The sequence below is a fragment of the Olea europaea genome, unplaced genomic scaffold (assembly GCF_002742605.1).
Source record: "Olea europaea var. sylvestris unplaced genomic scaffold, O_europaea_v1 scaffold2877, whole genome shotgun sequence".
NCBI classification, from domain to species: Eukaryota; Viridiplantae; Streptophyta; class Magnoliopsida; order Lamiales; family Oleaceae; genus Olea; species Olea europaea.
Window position 1 is genome coordinate 36,943 of NW_019247309.1, and position 27,018 is coordinate 63,960.

Below are 27,018 nucleotides of genomic sequence, written 5' to 3' on the forward strand. Positions count from 1 at the left end.
GCACCCGTTTGTTTCCCTATTAAAATGAAAAATATGATCGTTATCCATCACATCAAACCACCAAATTTAAATTTCTATCTCTTGTGTGGGACCCATAACTGATATATTTTTCATTCTTATTTTTACAAGAATAGGAAACAAACGCCCCCTTAATCTCTGTCTTTTTTCATTATCCAATTGACTCATAGCACTCTCGAATTTCATTGTGAGGTCCGACACAACTTCTGAGTATTTGCACTTTAGACCTCTCCAATTTTGCCAACTTTATTTATTTTCTTCAATTTCATCAACCTATATCACAAATCAAAAAACACATTAGAACGCTCTAAAACTCATAGAAATGAGCTAAATATCAAATTTAGACGGTTTCTAAAGTACGAGTGAAATACACTCGGCAGTCAGTTGACAAAATATATTCATCTTCAAAATTCACCAAAAAATTAGCCCTTCATTTTGCCTTTTTTCAACAACATATTGTTTTCTCCTCTTATAAAATGTAATCAATATAATTTTATTTTTCTATGCTAAAAAGTTAAATAAGAGTCTATTGAATTTCATATATATATATATATATATATATAAAGCATTTTATATTTAAGGTGACTATTGGCTCAGAAATAAAAATTTCTTTGTGGATATTGGGTCTAGCGGCTTTAAAAACAGAAGAATGAGTCGTTGAGAACCCATACGTTATTCCGTTGAGTCGTTGATGTATAATTCTAGTGCCGGTAGAAAACAGAATATTCGTAAATTAATAAAAGTTGCCCAATTGACCTCCTATTGACTTGTTGACTGGACTTCCTAATTGAAATCTGGCCTCGTCTTCCTTCCTAGAAGCTTATCAAATATCCTATTCATAATGGAGCAAAGAATTGGACAATATGTTGGATTTTGCTACTTGTACATAAAAATATTACATAAGTCGTTACCGAAAACAATGTGGACGGAAAAAATTGGATGAAAAAGTTGACAGCGTTTTAAGTTGATAAATGATAGAGTATCATGTGACATTATGTAAACCTTGATATATATGTGGCAATGTTCATAATTTAAAATATAAAACAAATGATCATAATAGACCCGTTTTATGGAGTTTCAATCTTCGAATTAAGTATTTAAGACATTTGAGCTTCAAATAAAACCGAAAATTGCCAAAGAAAAAATAAAAAATTAATCTTTTTGATTAACCACTTGAGATAATGTACACATGAAAACTTGATGTGCACATACGCAAGTCAATTTAGCCACAAAAATTAATTTGTATAGGTAGCACCACCATTATGTTTGGCATAAGGATTAAATACTAAATATTGAATAATATCGAAGACGTAAAAGAAAGTCCAAACTCTTATGTTTATAAAGTCGAACATTCACACTAAACCCCTGTCTGGTAGGAATTAAAATCACGATTTTAATCTAAATCAATGTCAATCATTAATTTTAAACACATATTTTATATAATTCATAACTTTTCAATAGTATATTTCATTAACTTTTATCAAAAAAACTTATTAAAAATCTGATTATAAACCCCACCAAACAGGGCTAAGCATCTTTCTCAAAACCCATAAAACGGCATAATCTGATTTATTTCAACGGGAATGCACTACTTTTAGTATTGCGCTACGTCACGGCTGATCAAAAGTGGACCCAAACTTTCGATTTCCAGGTTATTTCCTGATACCATAATCCATAGATAATGATATATTATTTAAAATTTTAACTTGTCATCCTTAATCATTTCGACCAAAAAATGTGGTCCAATACTGAGTCTGCTAACTTTGCCTTAAGTCACAGGGATGTCTCTTTCATTTCACATAAGATCTAAAACAATGAACCTCAACGTACGGTTTCCCAAAAAAAAAAAATTAAAATAAAATGTTTAGTATGAGAATTGAACGGAATATCGACACCCGTTGGGATTGGGTTGGTCTAAGCACGAGAGTGTTGGTTGATTTCACACCAAAATCTGAAAGTCTTCGCACATGCCTCCAACTCTTTGTGATGTTACACATTTAAGTGACTTGGCCACCGCTGCTAAGCAACAAGAAGTTCCTACGAAGTTTCTTTCGACATACTAGGAAGCAGGAAGTGTCCCCAGCTGATATATAAACAGCATGAAAGTTCAGTTGATAAGCATGGATAAACAAAATCCCAACGCAAACATTCCCGGTGACACTCCGATGAGTGAGTACACCGTCCCCGAGACGAATTTCGAAGTTTCTGATTTCTTCGAGCTCGATGACTGGATTGAGGAAGATCCAGCGTTTGTTGAGTCGGGTGAACCTCAGAATCCAGGTTATACAGTCAATGAAGTTGCTAACTCCAGTGGAAACAGTAGTGTCTATCTTGAAGGAGATAGTAGCAGTAAGCAAGTCTTGAATGTCATTATTTAAAAATGCTTGTGTGTGTGTGTGTGTGTGTATATATATATATATATATATATATTTATTTATTTATTTTATTGTATTGGGTTTGTGTCACTAGCAGGTGGAGGGAGTCGCAGGGAGAAGAAAGAATTGAAAGAGTTAGACAAGGTTGCTTTCAAAACGAAATCAGAGATTGAGATACTGGATGATGGCTTCAAATGGAGGAAGTACGGGAAAAAGATGGTGAAAAACAGCCCAAATCCAAGGTATTCAACTATCTCTATCAGGGACAGATTCAAGATTTTGGTAAAGGGGGCTAAAATTTAGGAAAATCAATGTAATAAAATTTATCGGGAGAAAAAAAATCATCAAAAGATATTATTTATTTGGGTCGAGAATTTCAAACATAGACATATGATACAAATGCATCTCAAGATATAAACATTTACTGGTGCAACAATGGATATCTACATCCAAAAATTCGAAACAATTAAGTGAAGATTAAAGATCGAAAGGTCCAGAACTATGTTTTCTGTTTGAACCATGAGCTTATATCAGAATAAAGAAAAATGAGGCCGAAACTAATCCTTTTCTATTCAAAACACCTTCATCAGTCATTACTTCTCTAATTCACTATTTCACATAGGGTTCTGGTACTTTTCATCAAATAAATATTATACAAAAAAAAAAGAAGCGGAAAAATGATTTACAGCTCTAAGATAAAGTGAAAGATGAAGAGTACGTTGTAAGACTTCGTAGAAAGGGTTCTAGTTCTTTTTCAAATACTGTAACGAATTTCAGCTCCCGTTTGTTCCTCATTTTTTAAAGAATGAGAGAAGAATGAGAATAAAAAATATAGTCGTTACGGATCCCATACAAGAGATAAAAATTAAAATTTGATGGCTTGATGTGATAGATAACGGTCATATTTTTCCTTTTAATAAGAAAAGAATGAAAATCAAACAGGGGCTCAGTTTCGAAAAAAAAATCACAAATCCACCTCCGAAATAAATAAATAAATCAAAATCCTCCAAAAAAAAACGAAAAAAGATTTAAATTCAACTGAAAGGGAATGCAAATTATTTTTCTTAATAAACCTGGCAATGAGTACTGCTCAGTGGTGGTAGATAAAACGACACAAAAATAAGAAAATAGATGGAGACGGATGTCTGGGTTAGGTTTGAGTTTGAGTGAAATGGGCTCATTAAGTTTTCGTTTTGGGCTTCAACTATTATATACAGACTACTTTTTAAATTGGACAGGGATTAGTCGGAAAAAAAAATGTTGGACTCTCTATTTATTGTGTTGACTTGAGAACGTTTGTGAAAGAGTCGAGCTCTAATTACCGTATCATGTAATCAAACAGGAACTATTATAAGTGTTCAGTTGAAGGCTGCACAGTAAAGAAGCGAGTTGAAAGAGACAAAGATGATCAGAGGTACGTAGTAACAACGTACGAGGGCATCCACAACCACCAAGGTCCGCAGCTCTAATAGAAAATTCTGAAATAACTTCACAAGGAGTTCCTAGTTATGAACTTGATCCTTCTTTAGCCATACTCCAAGCTATCTTTTAGTATTTAAGAGGTAATGGGATGATAAGAAAATGTATGAAGGGCATTTGGTAATGTTAGATCCCTGCAGAATTTATGTAAATTCCAAGTGAATATTTATCAGATATAATATAAAAACAGATTTTAGTGGGCTGATAAAAAAATTTCACAGGGAGTATGTTCGGCCAAGCTAAAAAGTTCACTAATTCGAATTTTAATAGGGTGCTTGACGGGAATTAAAATTAAATTTTTTAATAGATTGTGATAGATATATTTGAAATGTGTGGTCGAAAAGTTGTGGGATCCATGAAAGATGTAATTAATATTGATTGTTTGATTTAAACTTAAATTAAAATCAAATTTTAATTCGTACCAGACGGGCTTAATTCAATACTTATTTAGACAAAAGCTTAGTTATCTCCAGCCAAAATGTATCCATCCTTAACGAAAACGCATGTATGATCGCCTCACACTGTCTTGGCCACAAGTTTACAGCTATAGGAGACAAAATGCAGAATTGGCATATATCATGGATATAAACAAAAACTAAAGAGCATTCATATTAATAAAATCCAACAAGAACAATTCAAAGTGGATGTATAAACAAAATCTGAGTATATATTAAAGAAAAAATTATGACCATAGCAAAAACTTTTTCGTTGTATAAAAGAATGCTAAAATGAACTGGACTACATTCCTAAAATGGATGTACAGTTCTGTTATGTTGAGCTAATTTGCACAGTTTCTTTTACAAAGTACAAATGCTATTAACTTATTAACCCCAGACTAAAGCGTCTGGCAAAAACAAAAGCTTGAATAGTCCCACCAAAAGTTGTGCTCATTCTACCATCTCGGAGATCTAACAAATTCATTTGGAAAATGAATATCAGGATTTCTTACATAAATATTTAGTGCAACAGCTTCGTCCCAGGTAGCTGCTGCATCTTGAACATTAGAGGAGATGCTCCACAACACATCTCCAGGGCATGCCTTCCTCGTTATCTGTGTTGATGATTTTACAATTGCATTTGAAATGGAGATTGATGGTTTGTTATTAGCAGTCATTCCACTAGAAAACAACCAACGGGATCCAGATTGATGTTGTCTTCTGGTTCCCCAAAGCTGTTTATCGTTAAGCTCAACATTCAGACCGGCAAGATGGACGTCCAATATTTTAAACCAAGGAACGTGGTGTTCATGGATTTCCTTCTGTTTTTGTTCGAAATTGATCCTTTCTTGAATCAATTGATTGTCCTGACCATCTTCTTCTCCATTCTCTTCTCGTCGCAGGTGGGGATAAACCCTCTCTACTTGAATTAGAGCAAGCATTGAGGAACCAACCATTTCATAATTACGAAAAGGATTCCTAAGCTGCACTTTTAGACCTATTGTGAAGTTTTTACCAAAAACACCACAACTTCCGTTATCCCTTCTTAATTGTCCACTACACCATTCTATGGATTTGGCTTGGTGGGCTGCTAAGATTTTCACAATTCTTTCGTTAATTTTATCTCCAACATCAAAATCTCCAGCATCCAGTCTCAACCATTCTTCCATTGACACAGAGTAATTCATTAATTCATCAACATCAAGAAAGTCCCTGCTGAGTTGAACACTCTTACCTAAGAAAGCCAACTTCCCAGCACATTGGACCCTAATGCTTGAAGGTGCTTCCTGATCTGGCATGTTGGACTGAATCTTGAGCCCTTCAATTAAAAGAGTTTCAATATTTGTTAATGCCAAGGGAACAAGATCTTCATAACATACATAATCTGACTCTATATCCTTGCAATTTGAGCATGAGAGCAGGGTATTCAAATCCTGTGTAAGTGGCCATTTCTCGTGCTGCAAAGTCCATCTGCACATTGTAGAAATGTATAGAAGAGAAACACAGGGAAAAAATGCTTTAGAATCAGAATATTAAGAATAGAATTGCTGCAGAATTTAATTTAATTTCTCAATGTCAATAACGGAAATTTACGACCTCTTAAATGCGTTTGATCTAGATTCAACTTCCGACAACACTTCTTGTATTGTCTTCCCTGTGATATCTTCCAAAGGCATCAATTCATTTGCCTGAGCAGACATCTTTTCAACTCCCTCAGATGCCCAGCATTGAAGTATCTCCATGATACTGAATCCCATTGCTGCAGGTAACAAAACTGGAGCAGACACTTGCATGATTAGTCTGGCACCATTTTTGGAATTTCTGAAAAGCAATGGATTCATTGACCGTAAGAACCCACCATCCTTTGTCTGAATAATTGGACCTAGGCCTTCTCCAAGAGAAGGTAATTTCAGTGGTTCTTCTGCTGGAATATAGACAGGACTTCCAAATCCACCAGAGCTAGTGCGTGGAGGATTCAGAAAAGCTTCTTCATTCAGACCCCATTCATGCATTAAAGCTTCAGTTTCCAAGTTCTCGAGCCTTTTAGCATTTCTTTTACTCATCAATGACTGGTTTCCACTACCATGCTTCCTTTCGCCTTCCTGAATAGTGAATGACAAATCAAAATCATTTGAACAGCCGTTAGGAGCAAGACAACTATATTCATGTTCTTCCATTACGCCAATATCAAATATGGAGTTTTGCCAAGCCTGGGTGTTTTCTTCAAATTGTCGCAAAAGGCGATCTCTTGGAGACTCGGGCCCACTATCAGAAACTTCGTCATCTGGATTTTGCTCAATGCTCAACATGCTGAGAAAATCATTGGCTATGGATTCTGCAACATCATCCAAGCTATGTGATTTTACAAACTTCCCTCCTCTGTAACTAGACATTGTCTTCCTGTAATTCCCTAGCTCGTCCTGCTTGCTTATATATAGCAATGAATCAAGTTCTTCGCCAGTTGGTTTTTTATAGCACATGATACTTTCTTTATAATCACCGTAATCCTTGGCATTTTTATTACAATTATTACCATTTACTGCAAGCTTCGAATTCCGAGCTGCATTCTCATTAGAAACGACGCCTTCTTCCTCCAAAATCTCAGCAACATCAATGATTTCAATTACTGAACTGTCAAAACTTTGACAAGCATATTGTCCCATTTTCTCTTGATCCTTCAAAGATACTTCCACACCCTGCTCAATTACAGTAAACTCAGTATCATCAAACATATTTATGGTAGTTCCATCACCAGACTCAAAACACAGGCCAGACTTTGAGGTAAGGGACTCTATATCTCCATGAAAGAAATCAAACTCCTCAGAGTTTCCCATCTTCACCTCATCTGTTGTCCGATACAATAGGTTAACAGATTGGGGAGGATTCCAATTTGGGGAAATTTCCTCAAGAAATTGAAGATCTAAAGACCGGGACTGACGATGTGATCCTTGACGTGAATTTCTTTGTACACTACTGAGCATATGTAGGCTGTTTCCATCAAAATCAGCAAGATGGTCTGTTGCTAGTGGTCTTCTTTCTCTCACAATATTAGGAACTTTTACATAACAACCTGGTTTAAATGAATTAACCCCCATAATAGAAAACCCAAAGCTAACATTTAGCATGGCACCTTTAGCCCTGCCTGTGAGCTTAAAGCTTGTAGTCCACTTACCTGAGCACCTCTTGTCCTCGTCCAACTCCTCAAAAGTAAGAGGAAGCAACATTGTTAGATCAATCCAGTGCTTCCCAATGTCATGTGCCGGTGCCCCAATCACAGAGACATGAAGTAAGGAGAGCTTGGGCTCATATTTTGATGAATGTTCAGGGCCATTTCTACTACCATAAACTGTGCACCGGTGCATTAGAGTCTCTTCAAACGCAGCCATTCCTTCACTGACCCGAGCAGGGCGAGTTGTCAACAGATGCCCCTTGCGCCTCCACGTTACGCACAACCTAAGGCCGTCAAAATTTGAAGGTAAACCTTCAATAACATGCACGTGGAGAAAGAAGCAACAGTTGAACCTGCGATTACCAATGTGGGTCAAAGCCTTTAAGGGCTTCCAATTCCATATTGATGATTTCTTGTCCTTATATGACAAATCCCGAATAACGACTTCAGATTTTCGTTCCGGCGACCTAGTTTTAGCTGCCACGTCAGGGCGATGATTTGGTGATGAATTTAATGATTTAGGCAGAGTTTGGTTCAAGTAAAGTGCTTTGCTAAGTTCCTCAATATCACGCAATAAATGTCCACTGTTAAATTCTTCAGCATAATTCTTCCAGGATTCAACTTCAGATGACATCCTCTTTAATCCCAAAGCAAAATCTTTAAGAAACAATTATAGATAACAGTCAGAAGTTCAAAATGATCTGCACAATTGATTGTTAATGGACAAACCACCATAGAAAGATTATAAAATGGAAAAATGATTATTCTGATTTAGCAAGTCCAGATAGCAGCTAAATTAGGCCTTTTGAATCCGTTTCTTTTGCTTGGGATCTTTTATTTCCAAAATCAAGAATTCTGTAAATGATTTTTAGAAGAAAATTAGTAGATTCCTCCCTTTTTTTTCCTTCCCAAGCAAAGTGAAGATAATTTGGTCGATTCACATAGTTACTTAAATTGAAAAATTCAAGTCAAAATCCCTCATTCATGCTTCGCTCAACATTTTATTTTCCACTAAACCAAACAGTTCAATAAGCACAAAGTCAAGAAATCTTCAACGTTCTTGGATTAAAACCACACATATAGACGTTACAGATATATATACAAGCACGTATAACAGGCACCCATTACAGAAACACGAAGAATTAATTAATCGTGCATATCCCCGACACAAAAACAAGAAACACAGAAAAAGAAAAAGGAAAAAAAACTTGAAACTCACAAGAAATCAGCAAATTCAATCAGCAAAGTCGAGGTTGGGTACTGGGTTCAGCGTTCAGCAGAAGCAAGAATGGAATTTGTTGGCACTGATTTTGAGCTAGGCCGGTATGTTATCGGGGATGGCGTTGTCGACACGGCTGAGCCACCACTGGATTGCTGCAAGGAGGAGTTTTCTATTCTTTTTTCTAGGTCCTGTCTCACAAAGGAAGAAATGATGGTGGTCTTGTGCTATAGGCTACCTGGGACCATTGCCCATTGTGGTTGGAAAAACGTAAAACATAATTGAAAAAAACTTATAATTCTATTTCTATCGGATCTTTCACAATTTCATTGAAGTTTTGAGTAGACGGGTTTTGCATTTTCAAAGTTGAATTTCATATTCGTATAATATTCACGAGAAATTAGGATTTTTGGTCATATCTGAAATAAATACTTCTAAAATTTCTTGTTCAAAATCGAACGTAAAAATTTATTTCTAATCTTGTTCATGTAATTACCCCAAGTAATGAAAGAAGTTCTCACTTGCATATTATGTTTTTAGCTATTTTGATGAAAGCATGATGAGTAATGTTATTCAAAAAATTATTGCAACACTCCAAAATATGTCATATTGAATAAGAGTTCGATATATGAAAAATTTTATCATGTTTTTCCCATGTTCAATTATTTTTAATTGAATATAACAGGGATTTTATAAGTTTTTATCTTAATTTTGTTAATGAATGGACCTAGCCAATCATATTTCTAGATATCAATTTCCTTACTTTCCGAAAACTAAAAGAAAAATGTTTCAAGTTTTTCAATGCCAGTTTTGTTCTTAGTTTGCATAAAAAAATATTCTCTTATTTTAACGGAAAAAGGTTTGATAAAATTATTTCCTAATTTTTTTCACAAGTTCCGTGCGTTGAGAAAGAAAATTTTTATTTATCTTTAATCGTTGATCACATATGACATTAATAATAAGATCAATAGCATGAATCTCTTATTCATATAATTGAGGTTTTCAGTCAACTGCCACGTCGACAGGTGATTATATTTAATGGAGATAAATAACATTATTCGTTAAGAAAATGTATTTATTTAAACTAAACAAGAAAGGCACAACATATTCTAACTTCTGTATTTCTCCATTCAGATCAAAGCTTCTCCCATCATGAATATATAGCATTCCTATAATACAAAAATGAAAGAAATCTTTTTTGGAGGAATACCACAAACCATGGAGACACGTCGAAATTACATGCATGGATAAAGTTATCGCTAGATCGTGTTCTTGATAAATTTGAGATTGGATACATGAAAACAGCTTTAATCGATGCAACAGTTAATCTGTATGAAGAACCAATGTTATTAGATTTTTAACGACCACAACGGCAACGAGTTGATAGGTTCCTTTTTTTTTTTTTTTTTTTTCCCCAATCCCATGTGGCTATATGGGGCGAAAAAAGGAAAGAGAGGGATGAGATATCTATCCTTTTTGGCCTAGCAGCCCCCTTGGAGGCTCACATGACGGGTTATTAACTCAAATGTAGCGCAAGCCTCTAATAATTGTGCCATTGTGTTTGAACAATGAGGACTTTCAACCATGTAGATAGTTCAATGTGCTCGATAACAGTGCCTGATATGTGGGGATCATCCTTGACATATTAGAATTGCGTACTCCTTGTGTTAGAACAGGGGTATGAAACCAAAATTCTCCTTGTGAGTATGGATGGGGCGATTCACGGTATTGTTTATCCACCCACTCTATTATGAACACAAAAAATTTAATATAAACCAAAATTTATTTTTCGTAAATGAACAATCATGTGTCAAAGACCAGTTGAACATATCAAATGAAGCAACGCAAGCTGCAGTGCCACCAGAATCAAGGTTTAGACAGTACATAATTCTGTAACAACAAGATTTCAACTTAATAGCTTTTCTGAAAGAAAGTTGAGCAAATATAAAAAATAATTACTGTAAACCTATGAAAAGCCAAAGTCAAATCTTCGAGGCCTTTACAAGAGCAAAGACTTCAAAAAATAAATGAGAAAGGGGAAGGGAGAAGATTTACAGCCAACGAGAAAGTTTTTAAATAAGATTACAAGATCCCCAGAACTTACTCTCAGTGGATGCCTGAATAAAATGAAAATAAGTCGTGGCTTAAGTATTAGATCCCCAGGAAGGTTTTACATTAGAATTTACAGCCAACGAGGATTTACAAGATTTACAGTCAACGAGGTTTTACATTAAATAAGATTACAAGATCCCCAGAACTTACTCTCAGTGGATGCCTGAATAAAATGAAAATACGTCGTGGCTTAAGTATTAGATCCCCAGGAAGGTTTTACATTAGAATGCACTCTCTGCTGTGGCCAGGTTTCAGTACGCTAGAACCAAGAAAAGAATAGGTTTTTGTAACAGAAAAAAATAAACAAACTAATTGTCAGTATTGGTTCCATTTACGCTAGGATTGAGCTTGGCAAATCAACGAATTATTGAGAAAATATATACCTTCTAAGAGCCACTAATGAATCTAATCTTAATTCAGAATAGTAAGTCTTAAGAGGTTCTGTTGCAAGCCCAATATCTTAAAACCCAACCTTTCCCAATCCTACTTGAAAATTATAATTTGGATGGCATTTTGGATACATGAATTAAGACCAATCTTCAATAAATTGCTCTTCATCCTCCACCACATATAAGGCTTTGCTCTCATCTATGGTTTTTTTCCTTCTGAAAGTAGCACAGGTTAAATTTTATCAGTACTAGTCTGTGATTTTCTTTTGTGGGTGTTTTCTTGGTAATGATCCAACCTTTCCCAATCCTACTTGAAAATTATAATTTGGATGGCATTTTGGATACATGAATTAAGACCAATCTTCAATAAATTGCTCTTCATCCTCCACCACATATAAGGCTTTGCTCTCATCTATGGTTTTTTCCTTCTGAAAGTAGCACAGGTTAAATTTTATCAGTACTAGTCTGTGATTTTCTTTTGTGGGTGTTTTCTTGGTAATGAAACTGAGAGATCTAACAAGAACTATGTATAAATGCTTGTAGAGAAGAATGCAGAGAGAGAATGCAAAAACCAAAAGGAGAGAGAACAGAGAAATTTGTAAAAATTAAGTGGATATAATTATAGCTCGTGGCATCACTCTTTATTGTTTTTACAATGGTTAATGGCATACCAACAAGAGAAACGACACAAATTTTAAGAACAAGATAATTATCTCTCATTTAAACATCATAAAGTTAGTTAGCACGATGGTTGAGGAAGGTATTCTCAGGTCCAGGAACAAAAACTACTGCAAACACGCAAATGGCAAAAAAATATGATTTTAAAGAGCAAATCACAGAGAATCCAAGATAAAGCACGTCTTAAGAAGTAGAGATATTTGTCAAAAGTGTAAGAATGATATCTCATGTACATGACTTCTTGTTCCATTCAATAGCCTAGGAGATTATATTAGACTTTGGATCATGGGTTCTGGTTCCCTTCAATAACCTAAGAGAATAAGATTTTCATTTGCAGACATGTGAAAAAAAGAACATGAATGGAAATTCCAGTTTCCATTTTACATCTAGCAGAATCTATAATAACGTATATCAGCTGTTCCAAGATGGACAAAGAAGCGTGTATTGTAATTCACTTCTTGTATTCCGTCCACAGGAAGGATCAGAAAACAAGCAACTCAACGAAATAATAGATGACTTTTGTCATAAATTTAACAGTGAGTTCAGTGTGAAAAAAAGAACATGAATGGAAATTCCAGTTTCCATTTTACATCTAGCAGAATCTATAATAACGTATATCAGCTGTTCCAAGATGGACAAAGAAGCGTGTATTGTAATTCACTTTTATATTCCGTCCACAGGAAGGATCAGAAAACAAGCAACTCAACGAAATAATAGATGACTTTTGTCATAAATTTAACAGTGAGTTCAAGCAGGAAAGGTAGTTGAGGTCCCAGCATTTATCCTTAAAATGCCATCTATCAAAAAAACACTTTGAACTACATAAGAAGTACCCCTGTGGCCGGGGTTTCTCATCTTGCCATTCACTAGATGCACAGTGTTAATGGAAACATGTAAAGAACAAATTTTCTTGTAGAAATATAAATATGCATCCTCTCATATGTAATGTAGTATACAAATTAATCAAGTTCTTGTAGAATCTTGGCAAAAATCAATTGGAAACACCCGTGGGGTTTTTATACTCAGCTTGATTGGTGAAATCGATAATGCCCTCTGCTTCCAAGAACCGGCTCAGATGCTTATCGTCCAAATGTTGCTTGTATAAAAAAGAAAAACCCGAAAACTAAGATCCTTCTTTTCTAAAAATCTGCAAATAGATATTCACTTCAAATTTCAGTTAATAAGAGCTTACAGATAGACATTCTCTGTATTTCTCCCACTCAGAAACGCACTCTTGTTTGTTCCACTCACCCTTCAAAAACTTCTCTGCATACCACCTGCATATAACATCGATTTCAGGTCTCCGAGGTTTAATTAGGGTTCCGGAGAATTAAATTGACAGAAAAACTGCTCTTGAAAACTTAAATAATAGAGGGGATACTAAAAAGAAAATGATTTAATCATTCACCTGTTGAAGCAGTTGTGGTAAGCAGTCCTGAGATGGGCACAAGGGGAAGTTGCTGAAGAAGATGGACTTTTCTTCTCTCTCATAATACCCATTTTTACTGACAATTAATTACAAAAATCATCTTTGAAGACGTTACGCCAAGCAATCTTTAAGGACGACATGAATTTAAAGTTAGAGACCTAATTGATATATTTTTTATAGATAGAGGACCCAAGATGACATTTTTAATTGCAAAAAAAATTTTCACTTGCACGCAAAATGCATCAGTCCTCACGCGCTCGCTCTCGCAACTCTATATAAACACATATCAATCCAGAATTTGCCGTAGAATTCACAATTCACTTTGCACAAAAATGGAGCAGCAGAAGCAGAAATTCTCCCAATTCAAAGGCCAGCCAAGGCTTCCCAAATTCGCACTCCCCAAACGGTATGATCTCAAACTGAAACCCGACCTCACCGCATGCAATTTCACCGGCGCGGTCGATATCTCTGTGGACGTTGTATCCGACACTCAGTTCCTAATTCTTAACGCCGCCGAACTCTCAGTCATCCCTGACTCTGTCAAATTCACATCCAATGATAAGGTCGTGGCTAAAGCAAAATGCCCTCCTTTAATTATTTCGAATAATGTGGAATTCTCTTTTTCTTATTTATTCCATTTGGATTTGATTTGATTTAATTGAATAGGTGGTGGAAGCGGTGGATGTGGAGATGTGTGAGGAGGATGAGATAATGGTGTTGGAGTTTAAGGAGAGTTTGCCGCTTGGAGTTGGAGTTTTAAGCATGGATTTCGAGGGGACTCTGAATGATAGGATGAAAGGATTTTACAGAAGGTATATTTTTATGGTTTATTTATATGCATAGATGAATATAGTATACATAGTTATGTTAGTGTGGTCAATAACCTATAGCAGGACATTTCTCGGGTACTTTTTGTTAGATATCCTAATTGCGGCTAGATTCAGTTGTAATTTCAGTTTAGGGTGGCATGTATTGAGGTTTTTAAATGATTTGCCTTGTGTACAATTTAATTTTTTTGATTGTGCTTGCGACAGATTATATATGTCTAGTAGATTACTAGGTTTATTGGAGATTTACAGCCGATTATTGGTTTCTTATTAAATTGGCCTTTGAAAAGTGGATACGAAGAAATGCATGCCCGTGCTTTTCTCAGGACAATTCTGAAATGGCAGTATATTATCTTCCCACCAGCATTAGTCAAGAATGGTTTCTACCTTCTCAAATTAAAATCTCAGTTACATTATATGATGGAGAGGCACACAGTGTGTTGATTAAAAGTGTTCTTGATAATTGATATAGGTATCTTGCAAGTTGATAACTTGTTAACCTGTCAAATAATACGGGAAAAAATGTTGGTGTGCATGTGTGTGTTATTTTTTATTTTACTTTTTGCTAGTTATAAAATCGACAAGAAAATAATTTTTTGGTTTTCACTTGATTTACTTGTGTCTGTCCAGCACCTATGAGCATAATGGGGAGAAGAAAAATATGGCTGTTACCCAGTTTGAACCAGCCGATGCAAGGCGTTGCTTCCCATGTTGGGATGAGCCTGCTTGTAAGGTATTGCCATTACTCTGCTGCCAAGCATGTGCACTGGTACTTGTGGTTACCATTATAGAGTTGATTTCAGAAAACACTTGATACTTATAAGCTTATCATGGAATGCATAAACCTGGCTGCCCTTAACATTTCAGAAATTCCCAAAAGGAAATATAAAGGCCGTCCTTTAGTTTTCCAAGTATAGTAGCCATGACAATTTCGTCTTGACAACAATGGTTAGATAATTTCTTTATACGTTATAGTATTTTACTGTATCTGAAGTCTGAGTAATACTCAGTAATAAATAATATTAAATTCATTTAATCTAATAAGACAACCACAATATAGAACTGTTCAGTTTACTTGCTGATTGAGATATCTCACTCCTCCCAATTCCAATCCCATCATTAACTACTGAATTAGTTTTAGCTTATTTGAATGGAGTTGTTATTTAACTAACTGCATTTTTTGTTCAAATTGCTCTACAAATCTTGAAAGTTTGACCCTTGTTTCTGCTTCATTCTAAACTTGCAATTCAGGCTACTTTCAAGATTACATTGGAAGTGCCATTAGAACTCGTAGCTCTTTCCAACATGCCAGTCATTGAAGAAAAAATCAATGGGAATCTGAAGGCAGTATATTATCAAGAATCACCTATCATGTCCACATACTTGGTAGCAGTTGTTGTTGGCTTGTTTGATTATGTCGAAGATCACACCCCTGATGGTATATTTGTTACTACCCTTCTATCTTGTATTTTTTCTGCATGTGTATTGTCCTTTCTTAATCACAAACAATATCACATTTTACAGGAATCACTGTTAGGGTATACTGCCAAATCGGCAAGGGAAATCAAGGGAAATTTGCCCTGGATGTTGCTGTTAAAACACTTGGCCTTTACAAGGAGTAAGTGTACTTGTATTTATCATTGCTCATAACTTGATAACAGTTATATTTTCAGTTTCCATTAGTGGATACAACTTAGATGCTTACAACAGAATGAAATTATTGATTCCTCTTCAAATTCATTTAATAAAAATTATAGGTACTTTGGAGTGCCATATTCGCTGCCCAAATTGGACATGATTGCAATTCCTGATTTTGCTGCTGGTGCTATGGAGAATTACGGACTAGTTACATATCGGGAAACTGCTTTGCTCTATGATGATAAGCACTCTGCAGCTGTTAACAAGCAAAGGGTGAAACAAACTATGTCGACATTTATCAAATTTCCAGAAATTTAATTAGTGAATTTCCAGAAATTTAATTAGTGAACTTAATATAATGTCATTGGAGCTCTCTTATATGATTCGTGTTTTAATCATAAAAATTATACCCTATTTAGGTTGCCACTGTTGTGGCCCACGAACTTGCACACCAGTGGTTTGGCAATCTTGTGACCATGGAATGGTGGACACATTTATGGCTGAACGAGGGATTTGCAACATGGGTATTTTGGTGTTTTTTTTTTTTGTATTTTTTTATTTTTATTTTTTGGGTACTCATGCATGCTTATGCATTTACATTATTAGTTGCTTTATAATTATTTGTTTTTGGCCTTTTGCCGTTCAGGTGAGCTACTTAGCTACTGATAGCTTGTTCCCAGAATGGCAAATTTGGACTCAGTTTCTTGAGGAAAGTACTGAAGGGCTTCGACTAGATGGGCTTGCAGAATCTCACCCCATTGAGGTAAGCAATCGTGGCTTTAGTATTAGTTGGTGCCCGCTAGAAATGACGATGACATTATCAATTTTCTCATCACTAGTCTTTCTTTTAATAATTAAATGTTACAACAATCTTCTATTCAGGTGGATATAAATCATGCACATGAAATTGATGAAATTTTTGATGCAATCAGTTACAGAAAGGGTGCATCTGTCATTCGGATGCTACAGAGCTATCTTGGCCCCGAATGTTTTCAGGTTGGTTATTTGCTTTCTAAAGTCATTTTCTTCAACTTCTTTCCTGTGCAATTGTTCCAATTCCAAGATGTTTCTAAGGTTGGTGCTTTTGTCATTTTAGTTATGTATTTGTTTTGGGCTGTGTTTCTGTGTATGAACCTAGAACTGTACTCTTGTCATGCCTACTTGACCTGTGGATCAAGACATTGATATTATAAAATTATTTCATCTCAAATGCAAGAAAGTGCAATATTTAAGGATTGGAATTGCCTTATAAATCTGCTAACATTACTGGATTCTTAACTTTCTTGTGCATGTTGATGTTCTCTACTTTTGGTCAGTCCTTATAATTTGATATCATATCTGCAGCCATCAGCCTTTAGACCACTGGCCAAAGCCATAAATAGGTCTCCAAACAATTCATTACTCATTGCCAAGTAGAAGCCAATCCAATTTCCTGAATGGCTCCAATTAATTCCCACCTTTTCAGAATTGGATGCTACAATTACAAAGTAGACCTTTGCAAAGTCCAGTGACTTGATAGAACTTCAAAGTACAAGAAGTTCAAAATATAGTTGTAATTTTTTTATTGAATGAGTTTTTGTTTTCGTTGTCGACTACATAACAACTATTTGTTAGCTTAGATGGTTAAAAACCTTATAAAACTAATATGTTGTCTGAGATATTAGACATTGAACTGAATTAAAAATATCATAAAAGGTACAAGCTAAACCTTGTTCCCAATAATAAATGTGGGATCGGCGTATATCCCTTTTTGCCACATTATTTGATCTAGGCATCTAGCCCTACATGTTTTGTCACCTCCAAAGAATTAGAATGTTTTGCAACAATAGTATATTTCTCCATCTCCTTCTTCAATGTTATTTTACCAGGATTGCATTGTTCCTGGAAGTATGAGATTCATGTAGGTCAATGTAAGATATGCTTCAACGATTTAATTAATTCTTTTTATCTATTCTAATTCTCTAAAAATTTCCTTTATTACCATTTATAGATTTTCATTCTACCTCTTTATCAGTTCATTTGAGAATTTATGAATGTTTTATCGGACTTCTTCCAGCGGGCACTTGCTTCATACATAAAACGATATGCTTGCTCAAATGCAAAGACTGAAGATTTATGGTCAGTTCTTCAAGAAGAATCTGGTGAGCCGGTGAACAAGCTAATGAACTCATGGACAAAGCAAAAAGGTTATCCTGTTGTCTCAGTGAGAGTCAAAGGCCAAAAATTGGAGTTTGAGCAGGTTATCTCGTGTTCAGAGATCCTATAGTTATTTACTTTCATGTCCTCTCCAAGGTCAATTTCCTTTCATGTATGACGTATATTGGATGACTTTTAGAAGTTCTGACAGCTTTTTATCCATTGGTGACAGACTCAATTTTTATTGAGTGCTTCCCGTGGTGATGGGCAATGGATAGTTCCTTTAACGTTGTGCTGCTGCTCTTATGATTCTCGTAAAAGTTTCCTGCTGCAAACAGTATCTGAAAGTCTTGATTTAAAGGAGCTCTCTTGTGCCTCAGTTTCAAATGTCAGTTCTTGGATTAAAGTTAATGTGGATCAGAGTGGTTTTTATAGGGTGAAATACGATGAGGATTTATTGGCTAGACTTAGACTTGCAATAGAGAGAAAATGCCTGTCTACAAGTGATAAATTTGGTAATTCCAATTTTTGACTGGATATTCATCTTGTTCAACAAGAGATTAAATTAGTAATGTTATATTCTCCTTCGCAGGAGTATTGGATGATTATTATGCATTGTCCATGGCATGTCATCAGTCTTTGACCTCTTTGCTTACCTTGATGAGTGCTTACAGGGAGGAACGTGATTACATTGTTCTATCTAACTTGATCAGTGTAATGTTCTGTATTTTGCATTCATTATGTTTCTTTCAAGCATGCCACCACTTCTAATCTCTTCCCTGGACTCTATTTTTTGTTTACAGATAAGTTATAAAGTTTCAAGAATTGTGGCTGATGCTGCTCCTGAAATATTAGAGGACGTCAAGCTGTTTTTTGTCAACCTTTTCCAGTATCCTGCAGAGTATGTTTTTTAATCAACCTTTATTGATTATTAATGAGATTGTTAAAAGTTTCGTTGGTCTGATACGTCAATTTTAGGATATTCTTCTACTAGATTCAGTTGCTTTTTGTATGCACATGAATGAAGTATGTGGCATAAATACCTGCTGCACCTATAATACTAATAAAAATACTTAAGAGCTCAAACAATATCCATTAAATAAGTATGACTTGATCAATTATAATCAAAATTTTGTTTATGTATAATAATAAAACATTCCACCCGGTATTTCCACTGTCCATTGTAGGGTTGAAAATGGTTCGGTTTGGGCAACTTGTGATAATTTTTAAACCAAACCACTTAAAGATACTTGAATTTTTTTCAAACCAAAACCACTTCAATTTCTAAACTAAATAAATCTAAACCACTTTTTTCGGTTTAGTTCATTTTAAAATCACGTTTTAATAAAAAATATATATGTTGAATATGTTATATCATAAATATTAGTCTAAAATTTTACGTTAAAACATAAATAGTATCATCAAGAATATTATAAACCAAAGTCTATAATTATAATAAACATGATAGATATATTTCACCTTTTAGTTGATACTAATTGGCGCAACATCTACAATTGTAATACATTATTCATCATCTACAATTGTAATACATTATTCATTCTCTTCTCAAAGATCAGAATATAGTCCATAAATTCATTGATTATAGTTAAATGATTTAAAATAACTAATAAAAGAAAATGAATAGAAAAGATCAAATACGATAATAACTTCGATAACTTATTGTGAATCATTCAATGTTCCTACCTCATCCAAATATTGACGAATCACTGTGTTCCTTTTTTATATGCAACCAATTTTAGGACAAACCACCGTCTCAACCATACATGTACTCTACGAATTCTTAAAGGAATCACAAATTCGACTACTAGCAATTGTGAATATGCAATTTAGGGGGACAATCTTGTAGTTATTTGCATTCAATTTTCACCAAGATAATACGTCAAAATGTTCATTGGTCAAATCTTTAAAACAACCATTTAAGTAATCCACTAAATCAATTGCTAGATTCTAGAAATCAACAATAAAATCTAAAAATTAAGTTCAAATGTAAATAATTAATTGAATTACTTGACTAGGAAGTTAAGACGCGAATAAACGAAAAATGTTTTTTGCCAAAAATTTAAGAGAGCATGACACAATTTAGAATATAGCAACACGATATCAATAAAATATAGCAAATAATTACCAATAAATAAGAAATTTTGGATGAAATTCAAGAAAATTATTAGTTGAAGAAAAAGAAATGTGTGAATTTAAATTAAAATCTAAATTTAATTGCCTGTTCAATTGTAATGGACGATCGATGAATGATTCAACAACAGTTGTTCAATACTTCACTCAATTTGGGGGTTTTGCATTCACAGTTAGGATGACTGATGTGTATTTGTAAATGATTTAACTAATTAATTAGGATGAATACTTGTCTATTTAGGTATTGGGTTTAATTGGGTTATGTATTTTATGGATGTATCTTTTTATTTGAGATGTGTTTAATTTTAATTAGGTTGGAAAAAATTTTAAATTAATTTATTACATTTTTTTTTTTTAAATTGTTTGAAATGATTTACAAAGATTGAATCTAAACCAAATCACTTTAAAGCGGTTTGATTTGGTTCAAAACCAAAATGTTGACGGATCTACATGGAACCAAACCAACGATTTCAAAAAAGCGATTTCAGTTCGATTTTGGGGTTTGGTGGTTTTGTTGTTCAGCCTTGGTCCATTGTCTAGTATCATATCAGATGCCCAATGCTGTCCTACACTGGCTGCTATTGTCTTGCACCATTGTGATTGACCAGATGCAGTTTTTATTGCTCTTGTGGCAGAATTCTCCCAATCCTAGGGAACTTGGTTGTGGTTGTGAATTTACAACAGTAATATTAAGAACTTAAACAAATTTACAATAAATATTCTTAGATTCCAGTTGCCTGTTGGGCAAATTTACAATAAATATTCTTAGATTCCAGTTGCCTGTTGGGGTTCGATTGGCAAAGAGGCTTGATGCCAGATATTGAGCAGAAATGGATCCCAATTTTGCATTTTCATGACAGTCAAGAAAAATGACTATTTTGTTTGATATTTTCTTTGCTCAAAGCTGTCCCTATTTTTCAGATGTTTGGGTTGTCATTTAGCCTAAAATTTAGGCATTTATAGCCCAAGTAGAGAGATCCATGCAATTTTTTTCCTCCTAGTATTTATCATTAGTGAATACATTGAGCATCAACAGTTGGCAAAAAAAATATTGTTTTTTTCCTCCCCATGAGATTGTGGCATATCAGTCGTGTAGAGCAACGGAACTGGTGCATACTTAGAATCAACTATAACATACTAAATGCATTCCTTTTTGTGTTTATGATTTTAATTCTTTTGTATCCTAATATTTTATAATTCTTTTGGCTGTTTTTGTATTTCTTTGTCAGGACACTTGGTTGGGATCCTAAACAAGGGGAAGGTCACCTTGACTCCCTGTTAAGAGGAGAACTTTTGACTGCATTGGCTTCGTATGGACATGAAATAACGCTAAATGAAGCAAACAGGCGCTTCCACATGTTTTTGGATGACAGTAACACGCCTGTTCTTCCTCCTGATTTGAGAAGAGTAATACAGATTAACTTAAATATATAAGTTTAAATGTTACTGTGAAATTGCCTGTTTCACTTACTCGTCTTCTTTTCCCATTTCCAGACTGTATATGTGGCTATAATGCAGAATGTGAGTAAATCAAACAGATCTGGCTATGATTCTCTTTTGAGAGTTTATAGAGAAACCGATCTCAGCCAGGAAAAGACACGAATTCTGGGTATAAAGTTATCATTTAATTCATCTGCATCAAAATCAGAATCATTTTGTAGCAACTAAATGGATTCCCATCCTTGCTACAGGTTCACTAGCATCTTGTCGGGATCCTGAAATTATTCATGAATTTTTGAACTTTTTGTTGTCTAGCGAGGTACTATTTGTCTTGCTGAGTTATTTAGACCTGAGTTTCCATAGAATATTATTCAGACCTTTTTGAGCTGCCCTCTTTCTAAATATAGGTTCGAAGTCAAGATGTTGTTTTTGGACTCTCCGTTACTAGGGATGGACGCGAAACGGCTTGGACTTGGTTGAAAGTAAGTTCAGCAAATTGCCGTCCGTGACGTTATCTGTATCGATTTTATTATACTAGTCATTCTGATACATATACTTCTGCTGTTTGTGTCGGAGAAGTATATTTTTTACAAAGAAATGCTACCTACCCATAATCTTATGATGCAGGAAAATTGGGACCACATTTCTAAAACATATGGCTCGGGTTTCCTAATAACCCGCTTCATCAGTGCAATTGTGTCACAGGTTTGTGACATCTCTCTTTTTGCATCCAATTTTGTTCTTTTTGTTAATACCAAGCTACATCAGAAGTTATGATGATAACTGATTAAAGTCGTCCTTTCTATTTTCCTATTCTGCCTCAGTTTTCTTCCTACGAGAAGGCAGAAGAAGTAGAACAATATTTTGCAAGCCGCATGAAGTCTTATATAGCTAGGACCTTGAAGCAGAGCATCGAGAGGGTTCACATCAATGCTAAGTGGGTGCAGAGTATTCAGAAGGAGAAACATCTTGCTGATGCTGTGCAGGAGCTAGCATACAGGAAATACTAGAACCGGCAATGGCTTGTTATTTGTGTTTTTGTCGTGAAATTTTCTTATTAAGTTGTTATAATTTGAAGCCTAAGAGAATGAATCGTGAACAACCAACAGGCATGCAACAAACAGTAATTGGTTTTTCTCATCTATGATCTCGAGTTTGCATCTTCTTGTGTTTCTAAGTGAAATAATACGCCCAGAACTGTGTTTTGTGCAATACCTTCTCCATTTTGTTGTGAAATCTAGCAGTGCCGTATAATTTGTTATCAAGGCTTGTCAAATTCGAATACCTTGGCCGCGGGAAGCATACTACCCGCAACAGATAGCGTGCTGGAAAACCTACTCGAGGTTCAGTACCTTCAAATGAATGTGCCAAAATGTGTCGGGATGGCCAAGTCTGAATGCTGTGGCGGGCTCACTTGCGGTCAAGTTATGCCAGGCTCAACTATAGAGGCTGGCAGCCTATGCCCATGAGAGTCAATCTAGACCAGCCTTGCATGCCTCTAAAAAAAATGTTCGGGCTAAGTGAAGTTTGACCATATTGGCTTGACACTTGTCAATTTACATCTCTACTAATATAGTACCCCTTGGTTCCTATTTTTTGAAATAAAAATGGGTGGAGTAGTATTTTTTTTTCAAAAATGAGTGGTTGGAAAGGAAGGAAAAAATTTTGATTTACGTGGAATATAATTTTATGGAAGATTGTGTGGTAGAAAATAATAGAGAAATTTTGAATTTTAATAAAATTTAACTTTGAGATGAATATGAATTTTAATAAAATTTAACAATAAAAAATGTTTTAAAGAATATATATATATATATATAATAATTTAAAATTTTTTTTTTTTGAAATTTTGAGAATCACCATACCACCTCCGAAAAAAAAAAAGGTGTTTCCCGCGTTTTCAGTTTTTTCAAGTTTTACACTGAAAACGCCCAAATGACAAAAAAGTCGTTTTGTGTTTTCTTCACAAATTTTTTTTTCGTTTTCGAAAATTCGTTTTCGAAAACGGGAAAGAGAACACGTTTTCACCGTTTTGAAAAATCGAAAACAGAAAACGGCCCGAAAACGGTAAAGAGAACAGGGCCTAAGTAGCTGGGAATTGTTAAAATGAAAGACCCACGTCAAAATCGGAACGAAAAGGTCGATTTTTTGGTTCTAGTTGAAAGTAATCTAAATCTGAGTCTTAGAATCGAGAATGATCAGACCAGGGCAGTATGTAAAATGGTTTTGTTTAGGTTTTTGTATCTTAACTGCAGTTTGAAATCAGATTAGACAGTTTTGAAATTACAAATAAAATGGTTAAGTTCAATTGGAGAAAATTGCAGTGCAACAAACAAGAGAGGAGCAAGTTGCAAGGAAAAGGTTGAACAAACGCGAGGGCGTCTTTCCTGACAATAAAAATACCAGTACCCAAACAAGAATTCTCGAAGAGTGAAACTATGTCGTATATGCTACCACACCTCCATTCGGGATGGGCGGTGGATCAAGCTATCCTCGCTGAGGAGGAACGCCTTGTCATCATCCGATTCGGCCACGACTGGGACGAAACCTGCATGCAGGTGAATTTTTGAGTTATTTCTTTTTCTTCTTTTTTTTTTTTCAAATTAATTAGTACGAATCATTTAATTTTTGTATTGGCAGTATTCCTGATAATGGGAACATTCAATTGCACCTTTTTTTTTTTCTTTTTTTTTCTTTTATATAAATCAGGGTTTAACTTTGTTTATTTGGTTTACAAGTGTATTTGAGCTGGTTGTATCTATTATTACCTCCTTATTAGGATTCCATTATAGCTGATTGAAGTGCTGATTAAATCGAATTAACTACTCATTACATCTTATATTATTACATTGTAGGTTTGATTATAGCTGACTATCATTATTTTTAAATTGTATTTCTGGGGTTGAATGTAATTTGGACGGAATACAGAAAAAGAATTTATGTAGCCAGCCATAAGTTTATTGGGGGTAAAGCATAGACTTATGCTTGCTGTATGTAGTGATTCCTTTTATCTCACTGTTTTATTTTTGATAATCTTTGGAGATTGAACGTTTAAGAAGGTTGTATGACTGTTCTTGTTCTAGAGATCCTTTTGCAAATGTTAGTTGTGATTTGATATCTTTCTTTTACCTGGATCGATTGGTTCTTGTGGTGGATTTTAGTTGTGAAGATTTTTTGGGATTGGAACTCGAGAAAAATCAATCAAGGTTTCAATGGAAGTTTTCCCAGCCACATCTGATGCGGACATCATCCTTTATTTTTATATTTTGTTATTGGGCTTGTAATATTGGGTTAGCCAAAGCCCATATACTTTCTAGGTTTGTTGATTTCTCTATTTATATGGCCTGTTTGAACATGGAAAAACAGTTGATGAATATGAATTATTGAAATTGTTTTTCGCTTGCAACCAATGTTATCTCCTTCCCTTTTGATCTCTTCTCCGGATTTCTCTCCCATTCTCTCCAGTTCTCCACTCCTTTATTGCTATCTTATTTTTCTCTTCTTCCCTGCTTTTTCTTCTTGCTGTGGTTATCTTCTCCTCTGTTGCTTATCCACTCCTCCACTGCTGCTTATAAGTTCTCTGTTGGAATACCAAATATATCCTACATTAAATTTGGTGTCTGTGCTTAACCTGGTTTTCAACATACTTAACTGAAATTTGGAGTCAAATATTGTCATAGAAGTGATGAAAAGTTCAATCAAATTGCTATCCTCAGCTTGCTGTTCCACACCATAAATCCCTGCCTAGAAGGTGACCCATCCATCCTCTCCAAACCACACACAAACATCTAACCCAATACACGGAAACACACTACCCAACCGCCTTCGTCTGCAACTGCCAGCCCCCACTACTATACAATCATCCCAGACAGTTATGAACCTCAACCATTCTCCAATTATAAATTCACAACCCATATACACTAAGCCTACAACACCGCCCAACTACCTATTCATCATAAGTCCATCATCGAAACCGTTGCCTTTCAATAACCCACATACCTTCATCCATGGAAACCATAAAATCATCCTTGATCCCGACTGACCCCCCCTGTCGTCGACTTCCTTCCAACATCGACAAAAACCCACAAAAATCTCATTGATTGCATTTTCGCCACCACAGGAAACCCACACTGTTAGCCACACCGTCGTCGGACGACACCCATACTGCCACCTAAAGTTCTATTGCCTACACTATATATATATCAATCTACGGGAAAACAAAAGCTACAGATGCAGCAAATAGCCAGCCATTTCCCGTAACCCTCATTACTGTTCTCAAGTCCATATAAAATAGCCACTCTTTATTATTTTTGCCAAAAAGTAAGCCATAAACAAAAGCCCAGTAGTAGCCCATTATACTAAACCCACAACTGCTGCTGGACTCGTTTTGGTTTATAATTCGATATTTTGAATATAAAATACTAGTTGTTGAAAGTGAAAAAAAAAAAAAAAAAAAAAAAAAAAAAGAGAAGAAAAAGGCAAAAAAAAAAAATGAAAAATGAAAAATGAGAAAAAAATGAGGGAAATATTTTGACATTATTTATACGTAATCTTTTATTCCTGTGATTGATAGCTACACAGACGACTCCGTTGCCGTTTTGCCACCATACTCGTGCTAATATGAAAATTGTTATTATGGCATTGTGTGATTCTTTTAAGTTTCTTAAGGTAACAATTTTATTATGTTGAACATTTACTTTTATTTTAATGTTTTGGCTTAACAATTAAAAAAAAAAAATGTTGTGGCATGAATACTGAGCGTTAGGAGTCCACTTGTTAACAAATGGAAGAAAATTTATTCAATCTTTGTTGCCTTTTAATGAGCTCTCGTCGTCGTTTGAACACACTAAGTATTTACTTTCACGAGTGGATCAATTGCCTGTCGTTTCCATGCTTATGTCTATTAATACACTTAGCACATCATTGGTTTCAAATAAGTTATTATGACATCTTGATTCTGCTATGAAAAAAGCAGTTTCTTGTCTTGGCCAAATATTCCGCATTACTGCATCCGATCCTCCCTTCTACGATGAATTAATGCAAGATATCTTTCCCGTGATTATATCATCATTTGCATTTCTTATGGGAACATCCATTAATTCGTATGCTATGGTAGTTAGGATACTAAATTTTATGGTTAAGGCGAAGTACTTCTTTATCAGTTTGGACCTAGATTGTGAGCAAATGATAGTTGACATGTTCCGACACTTTCTTTGAGCTTTAAAAAGAACTCATTTAGAGAATGTCTTCATGTCCATAGAGACTATTATGGCCCTTACATTGGAGGAAATTGACAATATTCCGCTAGACCTGATTATCCTTCTTTTGGGTTGTGTTCAAAATAAATATAAGGAGGTTTCTCCGACTGCATTTAGTATAGTGGAAAGAATATTTGAGAAGTGCGCTGACACAATCAAACCTTACATGTCACAATCTATAAAATCATTAGGGATTTGTTTAGATGATTATAGTGCAGTTCTTTCCTCCATTTTCATAGAAGTTGAGAGTCGTAAACTGTGTA

The 27,018-nt window shown here is 34.9% G+C and overlaps 4 protein-coding genes and 1 long non-coding RNA gene across 6 annotated transcripts; 2 read left to right on the forward strand and 3 right to left on the reverse strand.

Moving 5' to 3' along the window:
* The first annotated feature begins 1,916 nt into the window (after positions 1 to 1,916).
* On the forward strand, positions 1,917 to 4,061 carry LOC111384244 (probable WRKY transcription factor 50). Of its 2 annotated transcripts, none has more exons than XM_023008504.1 (3): positions 1,917 to 2,367; positions 2,491 to 2,635; positions 3,736 to 4,061. In XM_023008504.1, the coding sequence occupies exons 1-3, from the start codon at positions 2,118 to 2,120 to the stop codon at positions 3,860 to 3,862; spliced, it is 522 nt and encodes a 173-aa protein (XP_022864272.1). In that variant the 5' UTR covers positions 1,917 to 2,117; the 3' UTR covers positions 3,863 to 4,061. The 2 variants fall into 2 exon arrangements, with proteins under 2 accessions (XP_022864272.1, XP_022864271.1); XM_023008503.1 differs by having other exon boundaries at positions 1,929 to 2,367; positions 2,488 to 2,635.
* Positions 4,062 to 4,517: 456 nt separating this feature from the next.
* LOC111384236 (protein PLASTID MOVEMENT IMPAIRED 1-RELATED 1-like) lies at positions 4,518 to 8,969 on the reverse strand. The gene is made up of 3 exons (XM_023008497.1): positions 8,698 to 8,969; positions 5,906 to 8,135; positions 4,518 to 5,779 (listed from the first exon to the last, which is right to left on the reverse strand). Exons 2-3 carry the CDS (start codon positions 8,110 to 8,112, stop codon positions 4,765 to 4,767), a joined length of 3,222 nt encoding a protein of 1,073 aa, XP_022864265.1. The 5' UTR covers positions 8,113 to 8,135; positions 8,698 to 8,969; the 3' UTR covers positions 4,518 to 4,764.
* A 2,089-nt stretch (positions 8,970 to 11,058) lies between these two features.
* Positions 11,059 to 12,413, reverse strand: LOC111384239. Its single transcript, XR_002700866.1, has 2 exons — positions 11,495 to 12,413; positions 11,059 to 11,281 (listed from the first exon to the last, which is right to left on the reverse strand). It is a non-coding gene; the product is annotated as an uncharacterized LOC111384239 (long non-coding RNA).
* Positions 12,414 to 12,578: 165 nt separating this feature from the next.
* LOC111384241 (uncharacterized protein At4g33100) lies at positions 12,579 to 13,429 on the reverse strand. Its single transcript, XM_023008501.1, has 3 exons — positions 13,285 to 13,429; positions 13,069 to 13,153; positions 12,579 to 12,972 (listed from the first exon to the last, which is right to left on the reverse strand). The coding sequence occupies exons 1-3, from the start codon at positions 13,374 to 13,376 to the stop codon at positions 12,868 to 12,870; spliced, it is 282 nt and encodes a 93-aa protein (XP_022864269.1). The 5' UTR covers positions 13,377 to 13,429; the 3' UTR covers positions 12,579 to 12,867.
* A 164-nt stretch (positions 13,430 to 13,593) lies between these two features.
* Positions 13,594 to 22,709, forward strand: LOC111384240 (aminopeptidase M1). Its single transcript, XM_023008500.1, has 19 exons — positions 13,594 to 13,868; positions 13,972 to 14,117; positions 14,763 to 14,865; positions 15,384 to 15,570; positions 15,657 to 15,750; positions 15,890 to 16,043; positions 16,190 to 16,294; positions 16,417 to 16,533; positions 16,653 to 16,766; positions 17,827 to 18,009; positions 18,139 to 18,421; positions 18,499 to 18,620; positions 18,710 to 18,807; positions 21,287 to 21,464; positions 21,552 to 21,666; positions 21,749 to 21,816; positions 21,905 to 21,979; positions 22,125 to 22,202; positions 22,322 to 22,709. Exons 1-19 carry the CDS (start codon positions 13,638 to 13,640, stop codon positions 22,505 to 22,507), a joined length of 2,637 nt encoding a protein of 878 aa, XP_022864268.1. The 5' UTR covers positions 13,594 to 13,637; the 3' UTR covers positions 22,508 to 22,709.
* Positions 22,710 to 27,018: the final 4,309 nt, after the last annotated feature.